This window comes from Sceloporus occidentalis, unplaced genomic scaffold (assembly GCF_023333645.1).
Source record: "Sceloporus occidentalis isolate IW3139 unplaced genomic scaffold, rSceOcc1.0.p SCAF_3, whole genome shotgun sequence".
NCBI lineage: Eukaryota > Metazoa > Chordata > Lepidosauria > Squamata > Phrynosomatidae > Sceloporus > Sceloporus occidentalis.
In genome coordinates, this window is record NW_028316983.1 from 232,458,524 (window position 1) to 232,476,587 (window position 18,064).

Sequence of the window (18,064 nt, forward strand, 5' to 3'; positions counted from 1 at the left end):
GATATACATTAGGGAGGAAAGAAAAAGAAAAAAAAGGTTATAGACGTGGACAGATAGGACAGAAGGGCCAAGCAAAGCCTGCTTTGTCTTCCTCTCTGAAAAGGGGAGAGCTTGCTGCTCCTCTGCACAGATGCCTGGTTTCTCAGAGATTTCTCAGAGGTTTCTCTTGCAGTTTCTCTCCATTTTGAGCGAAAGAATGCCTGTGGATGCAGTCTGTGCACAATCAGGCATTATGAATCTCTCATACTGGTCTTCAAGATGCCTGGTGGAAAGAAAGTGTCTCTGCGCTACCAAATGTGGAAGAGAGGACAAGGAGGTCCACCATACATTAGTAGTTGATTGGGAAGAGGTTTTGTATATCTTAAGCATAGGTTTTTCTGGATTTAAACAGATGCCCATCTAGCCAAGCATTCTGTTCACATAAAGGACAGCCAGATGCCTCTTGGAAGATTACAAGCATGAGATGAGCACTATTATACCTCAATTCCCTAAAGTGTGGCATTTAGAGGCATATTATCTCCAGAAATAGTGAGTGTTTGTGTGTGATTACTTATACATTTATCATTCATACATTTCTCCTAATCCCACATAAAACCATCCAACTTGGCTGTTGTGACTAGCGCTTGTGTTAGCAAATTCCACACTTTAACTGTGCACAGTATGAAGAACTATTTCCTTTTATTTGGCCTGACTGTCCAAAATTCAGTTTCATGGGATAGTCCCAGGTTCTACAGTATTATGTAAAAGGAAGAAAGTTTACCTATCCACTTTTGCCATCCCATACATAATGTTATGCATATCTATCGTGTCCTCTTGAGAGCCAATGTGGTGTAGTGGTTTGTGTGCTGGACTAGAGATTGCAAGACCAGGATCTGAACCCCCATTTTGCCATGGAAACCCACTGCCATGGAAACCCACTGGGTGACCTAGGGTCAGTCACACTCTCTCAACCTTAGAGGAAGGCAAGAAAAAACCCCTTATGAACAAATTATGCCAAGAAAGCCCCATGGTAGGTTAACTGAAGGGTTGCCATAAGTCAGCAATGATAATCATGTCTTTCTGTGCTCTGGGTTGATTTCATTGTGCTGGAATTTACAAGTCAAATGCTGACAATAGTTGACACATTAGAGACATATCTATTTCTCAGTTTGAAAACATGATGATTTGAATGACATAATCATTCTATATTTCTAATTCTGTATAGTATACTTCTATATTTTGATGGTAATATTTTTCTTTATTTTCAAAATTTGTCTTACAGTCTTTATGAAGAATGTGCAGAGAGTATACATCAGTTAGCAGATAAACTTCCTGCTCCCGGTAATCCAGAAAGTTTTGAAATCATTTTTTATTTTGCTCATTATCTTAAAAACTTGTATTTTTACTCACTTTGGTTTTAGCATGCCTTTCACAAATTGTTTTGCATATTGGTGTACTGAATCTTCTCCAAGTACTGTAGCTTTTCATTTTGTCTGTCTTATTGGTACAGTATATGGTTTACTCTTTCTGGGAAGTAATTCTGTTCTGAAAAGTTTTATAGTGTCACTAGCCAATGTTGGGCCATTGCTATTTGATCATGTCGTGCTTTGGGGTTATTTTATTTCTAGTTCAACAGTCTCAAGCAGACATAAAGTATTCATTTCCATTAAAAGAACTGAGAATAAGAAAGCAAGATGAGGAACTGCAATGCTCTGATAGTCTTAAATAAAAAAAAAATCTGTTACATAGTTTTAGTGCTAATTTGAGGGGGAGTAAAAATATGAGCACCTTGTACATTGTATTCACCATTCTAGAATAAAATATTCCATAGTCCTTATTTTAAAAATGCTTTGTTTTTTTCTGTGTGGAAAATGCTTCAGAGGAAAAAGAAACAGGAAGAAAATGTGTTTCCCTCCACATTTTTCTGCCCCACCATTCCTTCAAACTCTCTAATGAGAATAGATTTCCAGATACAATATATGATTTGGAAATTTTAAAAAAGTATAAGAATTTAAAAAAGATTAAGCATCTTAATGGAAATAAATAGTCAACTCTTCATTTACAGCCTTTATTTATTTATTTATTTATTTATTTATTTATTTATTTAGTTTAATTTATATCCTGTGTTTCTCCTGACACGAGACACAAAGCAGCATACAACAAGGCTAAAACAAGGCTTTTGACTTGAAAATGAACTTGAAAAGATTATACTGTTTGAGCATATTGTGGTTGAATGTTAGAGAACAGAAGAATGGTCATGATGTAAGACTAATACTGGTGTGCTATAGATTAGAGTTGCAAAGGTAACAGGCAGCTTAAACAACCCAGTTATACCTTCTGAGACCTTTTAATTCAAACTTTAATTCCAGTTTAACTTATTCATATTTATGTCCTATTTTCTATTCTTTCTTTCATTTCGTCACTGATTTTGTCATGGCCCATCGTTTCCCTGGAGATCCACTAATAAAATCATATAGCTGACATACTGGAAATGCTTGGAACTCCTGGAACTGAGTTCTGCAATGGGATGGAGAGACGTCTTCCTTTCTTTCTTGTGCTTGTACATATTTCCCAACCTATCTCTTTCATCCCGTTCATCCAATAAACATTAAACATCATGGTGAAAGAGAGCTTAAACATGTCATTCCTCTGGCCTCCCTCTTTCCCCTTTCACTGTTGATCAGCTTATCAATGAAGAGCTGTGCAGCAAAGAAGACGTACCTCCTTGGAACTGCTACTTTCCAAGGGCTGCAAACTGGAAAGGACTCTTCTAGAAGGATTCAAAGCCTTTCCAAATTAGTTTTTCTTTCTGTTGTGGGTTGTTTGGAGTCTCACATTGGGAGAAACATGGCATATAAATTTACATAAATAAATAAATTATTGAAGAGTGTGATCCGCTTTCTGCTGACCAGAGAGTAGTAACTCCAACTTACAATTTCTTGCTGTTGTTAAGTGTTTGAATGTCTTTCTGCATACATTTTATACCCCTTATAATTGCCTCTGCAGGGAAAGCAATAGTTGATGTCATATGGCACTCTTCAGAAAGAGAGGCCCCTCGATTAAAAGATTGCTTGCCAGTCATTGGTGCCTTGAAACACTTGAGAGAATGGCATGGAGCAAAAATCACTATTGTAGCAAATGACAGCAAAAGGTGAGTGGTGGTATGTAAACCATTCAGGTAACTGTTTTAACTGTGTTGCTTTATATGAATTAATATTTTTGCAAGTTATATCAAAAATGCCATATTTTGCCAAGGACATTTAAGGGAGGGGGTTAGGTTTGTACCAAAAGGCAGTATACTTTCACAGTGTCATTATTTTGGCTGAAGAGAGAGCGTTTATTTATAATTTCTTTATTGTCCTGCTTAGATTTATACTTGAATTGTATTGGACTGTTGGATCTAAGTGTTGCCTCTGCTAGTGTTGAAAGATGTGTTTCAGAGGCCCGTTCCACATGGGCGGAAAGTACGTGTTCGGCACATACTAGGGTTAGAAAGGGGCATCCTTTCTGGATGCCCCTAACCCTAGTACATGCCGAGCACGTACAAATGGCGATGCCCTATACACATGGGTGCCGCCATCTTGACATTGCGGACGCTTAGCGTCCGCACGTCGCACGACAGAAATGACGCTGTGAGTGCGTCATTGGCGCTTTACAGCATCATTTCCATGGCGCAAAAAGAAGCCACTTTTTGCGGCTTCTTTTTCGGCCGGCAGGAAGCGTCACCGTTTAGAGGCTTCCCAGTGGCAGAAGCGGAGGCGCCAGCAGACTGCCCTTTTTGGGTGGTCTGTAAAATGCCAGAGTCACAGTAGGTCAGGTTAAGCTCAGGTGTCATAGGTCATTTAGTTACCTTTTGGTCTCTAACATAGGTCCAAAACACACAGAAATAACCAGTTTGAGAACACTTTAACTGCCCTGGCTCAATGCTAGGGAATTCTGGGAACTGTAGTTTTGGGAGACGTTTAGCCTTCTCTGTCAGAGAGCTCTGCTGCAACAATAAACTAAAATTCCCAGGATTCTGAGCCAGGGCAGTCAAACTGTTTCTTCAGTGTACTTTGAAGCATACCTTTAGGCACCATTAAGCTAAATATCAGAATACTAAGGAAGAGTTTCAAGACTTTTGCAAAGGGGCAGGGAACCTGAAGACCAGAGCTCAGTTGCATGCAATATCTTTCTAGGCTGTAAATAGCTTCTTATCTTTGATCAGAGAGAACAGAAGAAGCAACTTGTGGTAGGATAAGGAACTCCCCGGTGATTCAGATTTTCTATTCCTGTCTTATAACCTGAATTTTCTGATTATTATGTAGACTTGGTTAATGAAAAGCATATATAAAATATGTACCGATCATGGAATTTTAAGTCTTGTGGATGCAAATTGACTGATTCAAGCACTTTTTAAAAATGCAGCCTGATAAAAATGTTTCTTGTGTAGCTATATCTGGGAACATAAATAATGTGTGTTGAATTCAAGTACAATATTTTCCCACTAGACACAATTTAGAATACAAAATATGGGTGATATCTTATGATATCTAAATAGATATGGTCTAGTTAAAATGCTTGTGCTTTACTATTGGTTTATTTTTTCAGCGATACTACATGTGTTTTGCAAAAATCTGGACACTAGCTTGTGTTTTGACAGTGAATAATGGCTAGTGTGATATGTCATTATTGCTCTTAAGATAGTATTTTTCAGCCTTCATAGCTTTCAGGTTTGATGCTGGTAAGGCATAATAAGCCTTACACAACTTAATCACATTTTTTTTTTTACTTCTTGCATTAGTTGGCAAAAAGTTATAGATTATCTTTCTGCTGATATTGTGGCTCCTGAAAACCTACAAAATAGCATTGATTCAAGAGAATTGTGGAGAGGAAAAGTTCAGATATGGGAGCGAAAGGTATGGATGTGGAAATTCATTAAAAGTGTGATAGCAATGTTGGTACCTAAATGCTGAAAAATGCATACTGGATTCATTCATGGAAGGAAAGGATGATGCAAGGTGAATTAGATACTGCATTCTGGCAGCTGTTTTTTTGTCACTCATTTCGGAGAGGAAGAGGAAAGATATCAATTGGAGGGGGGTGAAAATGTGTACTCAGAAAAAAACCTTACATTTTCTTTAAAAAAGCAATTTTGCAGTTTTTTAAAAAATCTATCAATGTTTAGAGTTATGTTAATTGCACTTAGTTTCAGTGTACTTCTGATACTTTAAAAGTAAGCATTTTTATTTAATTCTTCTTTGTTTCTATTTTCTTCAGTTTGCATCTGAAATTACTTTTCCAGACTTCTGCATAAAAGGCATTGCATCTAGAAAGCCATTCAGCACTTTGTGCTTTAATATTTCCTCCATTGCCGATGAAACTGAACAGACCAAGAATGTTACCAGTTTGTCAGAGGTAAAGCATTTGTTCTGTCTGTCTTTGAACTGCATTTCTTATTTTTTAAAAATCAGTGATAATTAAATCTAGCCACAGCTGTGCAGTAAATCAGAAGGTGGTTTATTCTAAAAGAATGGCATTTACACACAAAAGGAAAATCAATCATTTAAAAGTCTGGTCCCAAAGCACACTTTCTTTCCTTGGTGTTTTGGATGTGTGTGTGTGTGTGTGTGTGTGTTGATTTGGATCATATTTTGCCTGAAAAATAATCCAGATTTGGGGTGGGAGGAGTTGGAGGGCATTGAGGATCTCTGGTGGTGTGGTTTAGGTATTGTAAAATAGGGGCCCAGGAGCCACTTCCCTGATCTCTGTCCTAGACCTTGTGGAAACTTATGCTTAGCAAGTTGGGAGAATACACAACTCTTCTTGACAATAACTATCTAGAGGAAAATGTGTGTCAGGTCCTCTGATACATATGCAAAGTAAATGGAACATAATCACATATCTGGAGACAAATTGCTTAACATGGAGCCTTTGAAGGAGTAATTGCTGCCCTACAGGTACACTAGAAAGGCTTCTACCTCCAGGAAACTTGAAGTCTTAAGATCTGGAGGAGAAAAACAACAAAGTGAAGAAGGGAAGGACAGGACAAGAAAAGGAAGAATGCAAGTAAATGCAATTCCTTGTTCTTGAAGTTTGCTTTTCTCAGGAGTAAGCACTGAACTCCAAAATCAGTCCCACGCAAATTGCCTTAATCTAAGTTGTTGCTTGTCAGTTGCCGTCCATATTACCTCTAAAGGCTCCTCTGACTTTTGCAGCTCCATGAAAGTCCTTTATTAGGGGGAAAGTGGAAGTGGTGAAGTTTTGCTTACAGAAAATGTTCCTGCTCTCAACTTTAATATGTGCAACCCTTGTTCCACACCTTGTTTAGAAGTATATGTGTGTTGACTTTTACAAAAATAATATCAAAATTATTTTTTTCCCAACTTACTTTCTTCTCAGGTTTTCCATTATTATGGTCCTGCATTAAAATTTGTTCAGCTGGTGTTGCTGACTCATCTGCCCACATCTTTTGTTTCAAATCTTCACTTTGAGCTGTATCCTTTTGCTTCAGGGCTTATTCTGTAGGATTTAGGTGTTTTGAAAACATGCATTGGTGACATTTCTGAAACAAAATGTTTGGAAAGGTAGTAGCTACCTTTAAACATGCAGAGGTATTAAAGGCCTGTTACAGACTGCCAAAATAAAGCTGCTTCGGGTCTCTTTGGAGGTATGCTATTTAAATGATGCATGCATCCTAAGAATCCGGAAGCTGCACCAAAGCTGCACTCCAGTGCTTAGGAATGCATCATTTAAATAGCATACCTCCAAAGAGACCCGAAGCAGCTTTATTTTGGCAGTCAGTAACAGGCCTATGTTTATGATTGTGAAATGGAGGCAGACTTTATTTATTTAGACATTATTTATTTATTTAGAGTATTTATATCTGCTCTTTCAGCCACAAAGGCTCTCAGAGCAGCTTACAAATTCTTAATTTGACAATTCTCTGCTCTCAGGCTTACAGTCTAAATAAGACACAACACATAAGGAAAAGGGATGGCAGTGGACAGATACTGCCCTTTCTTTTTTCTCTCCAAGGCCTTGGTAGTGGCAGTTGGGATGTTGGGAGGGCCTTTCAGTGGGAAGCTCCATCGATATGTACCTTACACAATTGTGTTAGTGTCAAATCTGTATGGGAGTCTGGCTATAATGTCCATATGTAATCTGCAGGATATGTGTGTGCATTTGTTCCTTGTATACCAGTGTAGTACTCTTGAAGAAGCACATGGACTCCATAAACTAAGACTTTATGAGAAGAAACAATTAATAAGCATTGACTTCCAATGTTTAAACTACATTGGGGAAAATGTTAGTATTGCATGGACAAATTTCAACAGTTGTTCTTCATGGCTGTGCGTGAAAACATGATTCCTTAATTTTCTATGTAGGAGCTTGGCAAAAACTAATGTTGAGGAAAAATCTAGGTTATTTTGGAATCAGATTTCATCTTTGCCTGGAAAGGTATATTGTTACATTTTAGTAAAATAAAGCACAATGTAACATTTATATGTATGTTGAAAAACTGATATATAATGAATCATCTTTTTTCTAAGGTCAAAGTGGTTAATAAACTTATATTGGCTTTCATTGCCATAAATACATGTTAATCTAAGTGCAGTTGTAAGGAGTTTCTTGGAAGGATAGTTAAACACTTTCCTCCTAGTAAAATGTTTTTAGTCAGTATGACTTGTTAAATGATTTATGTGGGTATAAAGCTAAACTACAGTTAATAAATTAGTGGTCTCATCCTCACATTTCTTATCTGGTCGCTTTGCTTTGTCATCTGCTTCTTGATTGCTGATGTCAGCCTAGAAAAGCATGCAGATTTGAGAGAAAGTGAAAAAGAGCAATATTTTTCACCGCTACATATTTTTCTGATATATGAAATTGCTCTCTTTGCACTGTGGCCTTTTTAAAAGAGCACTTTTTAAAAGAACAATTTTGTTAAAATTATTTTTATTTAAATTTAAAAATAACATCTGAACTGCATTCTGTTACTTAATTTTTTGATTTAAGCCTCAAAACAGATGGCACAAAAGGGCTGCCGTTGGGTCAATCCAGGGGCGGAGTGAGCACATGATGCACGCCCCTGGATCATGCGGAGGCTGTGCCGAAGCCACTGAACGCAGCCCAAAACCAGCCACAGAAGGAGTGGTTTCTGGCCACTCCTTCGGTACCATCTGCTTTGCTTCTTCATCTCTATTAGTGTAGACTACATTCTAATACAAAAAACTGTCTTAAACCAAAAAAATCAGTTTAAACAAAAATAGGTTTTGTTTTTGTTTTATTTTTTAACAAAAAACCCACCACCCCACCCCTGTTTTATACTAATGAGTGTTCTTCTGGATATGGACATAGTGCACATCAGTGATTACTTTAAAAGCTGACTCTCTACAGCAGTTCCAGAGGCGTCATGGAAGTTTGTATGCTCAAGGCTCATGTGGGCTTGTTCTTGGTTAGGCAAGAGTGTTGCATTATTTAACTCTGTTGTTTTGCATTATATCTAAAGCAGCACATTATCTCTTAATTGTCAGACATCCATCTAGGACTGTAAATGTTTTGCGGAATGAAAAAGGAAATTGGCTGAAAATAGCAAGATCTTCCATATCAAAACCACAAAAAAAAAAATGTACCCTAAACTTATGCTGGAAATGAAATTATAGCTGGCAACTGAAACTGAGTGCATTTTAGGACAGGATGTTCTTGGAAACATTTCACTTGATTCAGTGTCTTCTGTGTTTATTGCTGTTGCTGGGGCAGACATTATTGTAGGTTAAAAAAACCATGACCTTTGGAGGTGCTGTAGTCTTTTTTCATGGATGCCTATGCCCATGTAAAAATGCTGAAGCTGAGGCAGCTTCTTAGAGTTTTCTTTGCATCTTTTCACTTTGAAGCTGATTCACATCACATCAATATGAGAATACTCTTGATGGATCAGGCTAATATCTGATACTTCATAAATTCATCTTTTGGAATGTTCTGGATAATGGAAAACATATGTGTATGTGCGCTTTCCTTACAGGTAGGTGCTTTATTTATATTGCCCTGCAGTGTCAGTGGCATGTTGATTCCTATGCCAAGCCAATTAAGTACGAAGAAATGGAAGGAATATATAACTCGGAAGCCAAAAGTTATCAATGGTGAGAAAAGCTATGTGTACATTTAAATCTTCTTGTTCTAAGCTTTCCCAACTTCTAATCATAAGATCAAGAAGTCAGAAATTGCCAACATTATGTTCTGTGTTTCAGCAAGACATGATTGAGCCTGGCTTCTCCCTGTACATCCGCTAGTGTGGACACAAGGAGGAATATGGACAATGGATTTCACTTCTTTTGATTAATCCTTGTCATATAGGTATAACGTGCCATACAGATCTAGCAAAATGTGATTAATATTAACAAAGTTTAGTTTCACATGCCAGCTTCAAAGCATGGTTTATAAAGCTGACTTATTTAAGTTAAACCTAATTAAGATTACCCATTGATTGATTGACTGGTTAGATTTGGATTCTAGGTTTCTCTCAACTTAATTAAAAAAGATGTAGCAGTAAAACTACAATAATCCATGTGTTTTAAAATACATTGGTCATTTCAAGAGGTGCAAATTAAAGTTGTCACACAATTTAGGTTTTAAAAATTTAAACCTTCTCAGTAATAATAGATAAATCTAAAATGTCAAGCTCTACCATATTACAGCCCTTGTCTGTATTAGACAAGCAACTGCAGAAAGCCAGCCTGAATAGTACAGTCTTTGCCGGCCAGTGGAAAGGCAAGAGGGATGGTGATAGCCTAAACTCCCACAGAAGAGAATTCCACAGTCTGGGAATAGCCACTGAAAAAGCTCTCATCATCACTAAATGTGCCTCTCAGGGTGGTAGGACCAAAAGAAGGCTCTCCCCCATAGATTTCAAACTTAAGGCAGGCTTGTATGGAGTATGATTCTGGGTTAGTACAATACTGGAAAGTTTAATGTCAAAGCAGCAGAAGTGACAGTCCTGCTTCAAAACCCCTCTTTCTGGTTACTCAAGAGGAAGACAAGAGACTGTATAAGCCAGGCCATTCAGGTCTTGCTTAACAGTAATTAATGTAATGTTCAAATGCAGACACTTACCATGTTTGCACATAATGCCAAGCTAGGATTTAGTAGAATTCCAGCTCATCGGGGACAAGCCACTGGGTTTGCTCCTGTGTTCCTGTCATTTGTAGCAAGAGTGGCCTTTATGACTCCCAAACATGGATGCAGTCAGCTCTTGTGTATTTTTCCTCCTTAGCTGTCTGCTTTAACTCATGTGGCAAGCAGTGCAAGAAACCCATTTTTGTTTTAGATTTGTTTTCAGTTGTTTGGCAAGAGAAACAAATTAAACAATGGCACTTCTACTTGGGTGTCATAGGAAACAAATCACGGAGGAAGAGAACAAACAGTGGCAGTCAAAATGCAGGGGCCAGCTCATCTTTTCATCTGTAGTAAGCAGAATGTCTCAATATACCCAGTAACTTAGCACTGGCCCCAAATGTTCTCAGCAAAGAAAGGGTTTTTTTTTCTGGCCATTCATTTTCTGACATATATCACTATCAAAAATGGCAGCACTATCTGGCAAGAAGAATCACCTTTACTGTTCATCAGTTTGTTAGTTCATTTTGTCAAATGCATATCAGAGCATTGCTTTTATCCTAGATAGATAGATAGATAGATAGATAGATAGATAGATAGTGATCTGCGTTTTAGCTGTTCTGAGCACAGGATGGGTAGAATATAAAATAAACATAAATGGATTGTGGAATAGAGAATTTCTTCTTAATCTTTTGGTTGAAAAACTTTATTGGGCATCAGAGTTTAATGTTCCTTACGCAAATAAAATACATTGAAATAACAGAAGAAGCTCACTCTACATCTAGAAATGAAGAGGTGTTTGTATTTCTTTTAAATTACATATTCAATTGACTTAGCTTACTATTAAAAAGACAGGAATTATATGCTCTAAATCTAAAATGTATTCAGAATTACTGCAGACTTTCAGAATGTGTATGTGAACAAATTATTCTTAGTGTTAGCAGGGCTTCTGAGTCTTTTTGTCTCATAATTCTTATTCTCATTAGTTCCAGAAGTAGATCTGAAAGGAGAAATGTGCAACTATTATTTCTTGGTACAAGGCAATGGCTGTGGAGGGTGTAAGGCAACATTGATCTATTCAGCCAGTCAGATCAATGGTTCAGCTACTCTTGCAGAAGCAATTGGAAAACTGACCACAAACACAGAAGAAACAGAAGTAGGTAAGTTCACACAGAATGTAGTCTATATGTTTTCATTTCATGCAGAAAAGATGTGGATTTAGCTCTTTAATAAAAATATGATAGTTAAACTTTTAAAATTTGGTACTAGATCCAACTGTTAGTCCCAATTAAAGCAGACACAGTGAGTGGGACTTGTAAAATTAGCCCCATTGATTCACTTGATCTTCTTTCTGCTCTACTTGGAATTAAAAATAGCCATGTTGGAGGGCAGGAAAATGTCTAATTAACAATATATAAGCCACTCTGACTGCCTTTTGGCTGAAGAGCAGGATATAAGTTGTTGTTGTTGTTGTTGTTGTTATAATTATAAAACAAAATCCAAAACATACATTGGTGATGACTTTATTAGGCCAGTCAGAAAAAGCTTCTCACCAGCCCTACCTGCAATAACTATGGCGCTGTATAGACGGGCTCTATCGGACGCCATCGTTATGTTCGAGGGGCGGGGCTTGATGACGCGCTTTGCCCCTCGCATGTAACGAGGGCGTAAAAATGGTGGCGCCCTATACACATGGGCGCTGCCATTTTGACGTAACAGATGCCTAGCGTCTGCACATCTCAGCGCCTTCATGATGCCACAAGTGCGCCATTGGCGCCTTGTGGCGTCATAATGGCACCGCAGAAAGAAGCCGCTTTTTGTGTCTTCTTTTTGTTGCACGAGGGAGCTGCACGGTTTGTTCGCTGCAGCTCCCTCGTGCAACAAACTAGGGCGGCGGGAGACCGCCCTTTTGGGTGGTCTGTATCCTGCCTATATTAGGTTTCAAAGCTCCATGGAGTCATCATCAGGCAAAGATGGTTACAAAAAAAAAGGGGGGGGGGGAAGAAAAGTGAGATTGTTGGAATGACCAATCTACATGTTGCTAGGGATCAAGTGTTCATGCAAACAGAAAGTTTTGCTCTCACCTAGAGCATAGAAGCAGAGAAGTAATGGCCAAAGACAGTGGCTACTGAATTGTTGTCAACTTTGAATTTCCCCTCTACAACCACATATTCCCACTGGTAGGTTAGGATCACCTTTGTGGGCTCTTCCCCCCCCCCCCCCCCTTCACAGAGTTGTTCTGTTTCTCCAGGTCAGACAGACAGGTGGCCCTTTTCTTTATTTACTTTTTACCATGTTGTTTGGTTTCCTTGATTGTACAATAACCTTTCCCATGATACACTTCCTCTCTGTTTGATGATTGTTATATTCTAAATGGCTTTGTTCAGCTATTGTTTGGTGTGTGTGTGTGTGTGTGTGTTTATTGTGCAGCTTTTTGAGAAGAAAGGCAGAGGTAGATTCTAGCTGAATTTCTATGAAAATCTGAAATTTTTTGGATGCTGGCTTGTGCTAGAGAATATATCTACCTGTGATGTCATCCGTGGTTGCTGGTTATAAAGTTCATACAGTATTTTTCTCCCAGGCATTGAGCCAGGATATTTCCTACTTGAGTCATTCATATTGTTAACTTTCAAGATGTAATAGAATTTGATCATCTCTTGTCTTCACTTCTCCCTTTCATCAACACAGGTTTGTTTGAAGAATTCATCAGATCTCTCCCACATTTCTGTGCGGAACAGATTTTACAAAGAGAGGAAAAACTGGCTTGTGTCCAATCATTGGCTTTGAGCCACTGCCTGAGTGAGTAACAGTGAGAACAGTTAGCTATTGTACTGATATAAAACAAATTTATCTTAATTTGGGATTTAATTTGACAGTATTTACATTATAAACTCTGGAGGAGTTAGTGAGTTCAAACAATGTTTAGAAAGTGTTGTCATTAGGAAAAATTAGAATTGCACATCAGGTAAACCTGTGCTTTAGAAGGAAATCCCCCCCCCCCACTTAATCCCTTAGCAGGACGTTGAATTCTGTTTGATTTAGGGGCAGGGAGTGTTTTATTGCTTGCAAAACAGATAGGTCTATGCTTGGGTTGCCTGCAGCTGAATTACAAGGTGTATGGAAAGATTAAAATGAAAACCAAATAAAAGTAAGACCCCACCAGATTTTTCAACCAGCCCTTGTAGTTATAATTTAAGCAGTAGTTTTTTATGTAGATATGAGTGATATCTATCTCCATGTTGTGAAAAGCTTTAGCTTGTGACTTCAACACAGCAAACTGCTAAATGTGATTACTGTATCAGTGAGTTGATAAGGGCAGCTTCCTACCTGTGTCTGAAAATAGTCTGTATTCCATGCAGATGCAGAATTCATCTATTAAGTGATGCAAGGAAATGTTGCAGAGCATGCTAACAAACCTTTTGGTGCTGATATAAATGGGTATGAGATAGCTTATGTCATATACACAGCTGGGTGAAAATCTTTCCATGTATAATGGGCTTAAATTGAAAAGCATTAGAATAGTGATTGCAAGGTAACATTCATTTAGATTAAATATATGTCAATATAAATGACTTCCCTCTCTTTTTCTTGTGTTTCCTGGGGGTTCTTCCCAGCTGATCCTCAACAGAGGATAGAGTAAGTTCGTTTTTCAACTGAGTACAAACTGTAGAAGAATGGTCATTAAAATATTCATTGTAAATGTGTAAAGAATCTTGTGTCATTTGTTGTTACTTCAGATATACATGGACTGTTTTTTTTTTCTTTCTTGAAATGGCTGTAGCTGGTGGAATGGTGAGAATGTGGAATTTTAAAACTCACAGGTGCAATTATTGGTTTTGCCACAGCACAATTTCAAGAAGTAACTATTTCTAAGATACTTACAAGTGCAGTGAAATTCAGATAAAGACTTTTCCCAGCAGAACCTGATTACATGGAAACTAAAATCCTGTACAGGCTTCCTAGGGAAACTCTCATGGAACTTAGTGGGACTTGCTTCTGAATGAACCTGCTTAAGATAGCACTGTATGTGGGAGGAAGGAGCGGGACTATGTTATTTCCACATCTTTGATGAACCATTTACATATATTCCACTTATATTTTGACTATTTATCTTCAGTCAGTGATATACAGTGGGCTTTCCACATTCACTGGAGTGAGGCACAGAACCCTCAAGAATGTGGGAAAACTGCAAATAATAAACCACAATTTTTTAACCTGAGAGAACACCTCTAGAAATTTCTAGGTCCTTCAGCACAACTCTGTGGTCAGCATCTGTCAGAAGTTGACCATAGAATCACACTGGAGAACCAACAAATCACTAGGGAATTGTTTTCTCTAGTAATTGTTAGATCTTCCAGAGCAATTCTATGGTCATCTTCCAGCACAATCTCTCTGTAGGACTTAGGGATTCATAGAGAGAACATATTAATCAAATCTGCAGATAATCAAATCGGTAAAAGTCAAAGCCACACATGTGGGGAGGCCAAGTATGTATGTAGTCAGTATGTAGTCTCAGTAGAGAGCCAGTGTGGTGTCGTGATTTGAGCATTGGTTTATGACTGGAGAGCAAACCCAGTGAAAAGAGATGTGGGGGTGCTTCAGACTTGCTGCTTGGGACTATGACTATGACTGGAAACCACAGTTTGAATCCCCACTCTGCCATGAATACCAGTGGCGTCACTAGGGTTGCTCTCACCCCATTGTGGTAACTCATAGTATTACCCCCATGGATCTCTTCCCCATGTTTCTCCCCCTTGATGAGGGAGAAGGGACTGTCCTAGTTTTGAAGTAACTGTCATATTGCAACCCTATTCATATTGTTTATTTGTTTTGGGTTTTTTTTTGTTGTTGTTCATGATTTATGCTTCCTCTTTTCTAGCTGTGCAGGAATATTTCCAGGTCTCTCTTAATCAGTTTTAGCTTGGAAAAAGTATGTTGATATAGGAAGCAATAAATAGGATATTACTAGAACATAGGCATTTTTTGTGGTAGCTTGTAATTCATGTCTGGCTACAGCTTGGTGTTGTAAATGACTTCATGGCATAACCTAATAACAATTTATTGAGGTAACACTTGTGTATATGTAGTGTTAAAGTTACCGTGTTGGTTTCTGAAGAAAACCCCCTAGCAACTAAGCTGATCTTTTGCTTTCTGTCTTGCAGAAGGGCAGCGATCTGTGAGACAACAGGGGGTGGCTTCAGCTGATCACCTGAAAATCCTGATGGTGTGCACGAGAGAACGTTTCTTGGAAATGTGGCATACCAGTAATTCGAATAGCAGTTGTCCAGTAGCAGCTGTCAAAATGAAAGACCAGGGGCCTGTTTGTGGTAGGCATATTTGAGATACTTATTTATTGTGATTTTGAAAAATTCTTATCTGCAAACCCCCATAAAGCTATTGCACCTTAGCAGCATCAATAAGGTGAATGTACCCACCTTAGTATTTCCATTTCACGTTGTACCTGGCAGTACAAGAAATAATCAGTGTGGCCTTCCTGCATTCATTGTCTTCTCCCATTCATATTTCTAGACTGCATTTAATAGAGTGCTTTAAAAAAGGAGAAGGCAGGTGAATTATCTTTGGAGTGGTTTTAGATAGCATTGGGGAAGGGGGTGGAAGCTGGTATTAACTGCTATCAATATCTAGGTGGGTTAGTACTTACACACTCAAAAATGTTAATTCTTTCTCTCCTTCCCCCCACCCCAAAAAGTGGGAGCCCCATTTACTGATAGAGGAGGTGGATAAGCAAAGGTGTAATATAGGAGTTTGTTCAAGACCTATCATGCAAAGAACTTTACACCTCCTGCCCTTACCAAAAAAAGTAATGTTTACTTAGGAAATTAAGTCCCACTTATCCAATTTGTTGAAAGTGGTGCACTTACTTATTCAGTTTATATACCACCTTTGTCTCATAAACATTCAGATATATCATACATAAAATAACTGCAAACTGTTCTAGTACTTACTCCAGGTTTTCCTACAGGAAAGCCCCTATCATTTTAAGATGTTGTTCAAAAGGTCTCATGTTCTGTTCTTATGTTCTCTGTGTAATATTCTTTCTGTTGATTCTTTGTTGTTGCTAAAAAAAAAGTACTTGGTATAAACAGAAAAAGATGTGTAAGGAATGTCTTTTAGTGTATAAGTGTAGGGGGAGAAATAGAAAGCTTTGTTGCACAGAACCCTGTATATAGTAACCCCTCTGTTTTCGAGGGGGATCTGTTCCGGACACACACACCCTGCAAAAACTGAAAATCACCAGTATTCAAGCCCCATTTTATCTCCCTCCATTTGCCACCCACTAACAGGCAAGGGACGCGGATTCAAAGTTTGTGAAAACAGAGGGGCAACTGTAATAGGAAGCTAGGGTATTTTCAGCTGTGTTTAGAGAAAAACTGAATGCACAGATTTTGCAGTGCATTATGGTTGGTGATTTGTTTTGTTTTGTTTGTTTTTTCCCCCTGTTGGTCTTCTCCCTCAACTCAGACTTGGATCTAAAAGGCTGGAATCCTATGCAGTGGCCAGAAAGAACTGTCCTTCAGAACATAGAAAATCTGGAAAAAATTAAGCAAAAAACAAGGTAATGTTCAGGAATTACACATGTTGAATGCAGACAAATATTACAAATTGTATTATCTCCACCTTCATATGTACCCAATATCAACTTGCTATGTTAGTTTTTTGTGTGCTGTAGTGTTTATTTCAATTGCAACTTAATTTTTCCTTTCAAGAGTTTCTGAACAGTTGCTTGGCCGTAAAGATAGCCAAAAGGGATCAGTGACATTGCTTGATGCTAAGGAACTGTTGAAGTATTTCACCCCAGAAGGGTTTCCCATTGGTGATCTACAACCTTTGTACATTCAAAAGAGGTAAGTCCTTGTTCTACACATATCAGACTGCACTATGGTTTGTGACTGCTGATAGGATTACCCAGATAAATTTGCTGTCCTGTTCCTTCAAAAATAGTCTGTATACTGTCATTACACCAGATTGTTCCAGTGGTTATAAGAATGTATTGTTTTGCAGAAATAAGCAATAACTTCACATTAAAATGGATTCTTCCCCCTTGTTTCCTTTCCCCATTTTTCAGTGAAAGCACTTTCCTTCTGACACCAGAGTTGTCACCTCGCAAACTGAGAACGTTGCCTTTTGAAAAAGCTACTGATTGCCATTACCATGGCCTTGAGTAAGTTCCATCAGAGTGAATGTTGTAAATTATTTCATCACTTCTGTTACTGAGTATGAATTCACTTTTAGGGGAAAAACCAAGAACTGATTACATTTGTTCTATAATTGAATGAATGCAAGTTTTATGTCCGTTTGCTAACATATGGGAGTAATTTTTTAAAATGAAAATGTAATGGACTGGTTTGAATAATTATAATTTTGAGGGGCAATTAGTGCTTACAATTTTATGACATCTTTTTAATTTGAAAGTAAAAGCTGTTAAGGAAAACAACTGACACTTTATGAATTGAGTATGAAACTCCATTCATATAAGATGGGGTGGGCTGAGAAGAGAAGGCGGTATTGTTTCATGTCTCATTGAAACCAGGAAATTTCTTCTTTTCTCCCTGCCACTTGCCCCAGGAAATAGTAGCAGAATAGTGGCCAACAACAACAATGACCAATGTGAGAAGTTGGCTGTTGTTGTCTGCCTTTAAGTTGTTTCCAACTTATGGTAACCTTAGGGTGAACCTATCATAAATTTTTCTAGGCAGGATTTGTTCAGAGGGTGTATCATTGCTGTTCTCTGAGGCTGAGAGAGTGTGAAGTGCTCAGGGTCCCTCAGTGGGTTTCCATGGCCAAGTGAAGACTCAAACCCTGGTCTCCCAGAGTCCATTGGATCCCATTGTTTGCCTAGTACTCTTATAATGATATGTGAAAATATAAGAAGTTAGAACAGTTTGCTTCAGATAGTTTCAACTTCAAAGGACTTTTACAAGCTTTCATGGATTGGTAATCATTGATTGTTAAACACTTTGAAGGGTTTGGAAGT

The 18,064-nt window shown here is 38.1% G+C and overlaps 1 protein-coding gene across 3 annotated transcripts in view; it reads left to right on the forward strand.

The window, feature by feature from the left end:
- Nucleotides 1-18,064, forward strand: part of MTBP (MDM2 binding protein) — a 42,154-nt gene that overhangs the window by 8,754 nt on the left and 15,336 nt on the right. For 2 of the 3 annotated variants that reach the window (XM_089517888.1, XM_089517890.1), the window contains 13 exons: nucleotides 1,262-1,320; nucleotides 2,986-3,130; nucleotides 4,763-4,877; nucleotides 5,239-5,376; nucleotides 6,361-6,455; nucleotides 7,347-7,419; nucleotides 8,981-9,098; nucleotides 11,055-11,228; nucleotides 12,757-12,867; nucleotides 15,231-15,395; nucleotides 16,552-16,645; nucleotides 16,797-16,934; nucleotides 17,156-17,251. In XM_089517888.1, the coding sequence (XP_089374014.1) occupies nucleotides 1,262-1,320; nucleotides 2,986-3,130; nucleotides 4,763-4,877; nucleotides 5,239-5,376; nucleotides 6,361-6,455; nucleotides 7,347-7,419; nucleotides 8,981-9,098; nucleotides 11,055-11,228; nucleotides 12,757-12,867; nucleotides 15,231-15,395; nucleotides 16,552-16,645; nucleotides 16,797-16,934; nucleotides 17,156-17,251 (1,521 nt within the window). The remainder of the gene's footprint in view (nucleotides 1-1,261; nucleotides 1,321-2,985; nucleotides 3,131-4,762; nucleotides 4,878-5,238; nucleotides 5,377-6,360; nucleotides 6,456-7,346; nucleotides 7,420-8,980; nucleotides 9,099-11,054; nucleotides 11,229-12,756; nucleotides 12,868-15,230; nucleotides 15,396-16,551; nucleotides 16,646-16,796; nucleotides 16,935-17,155; nucleotides 17,252-18,064) is intronic. The other variant, XM_089517889.1, reaches the window with a different exon arrangement.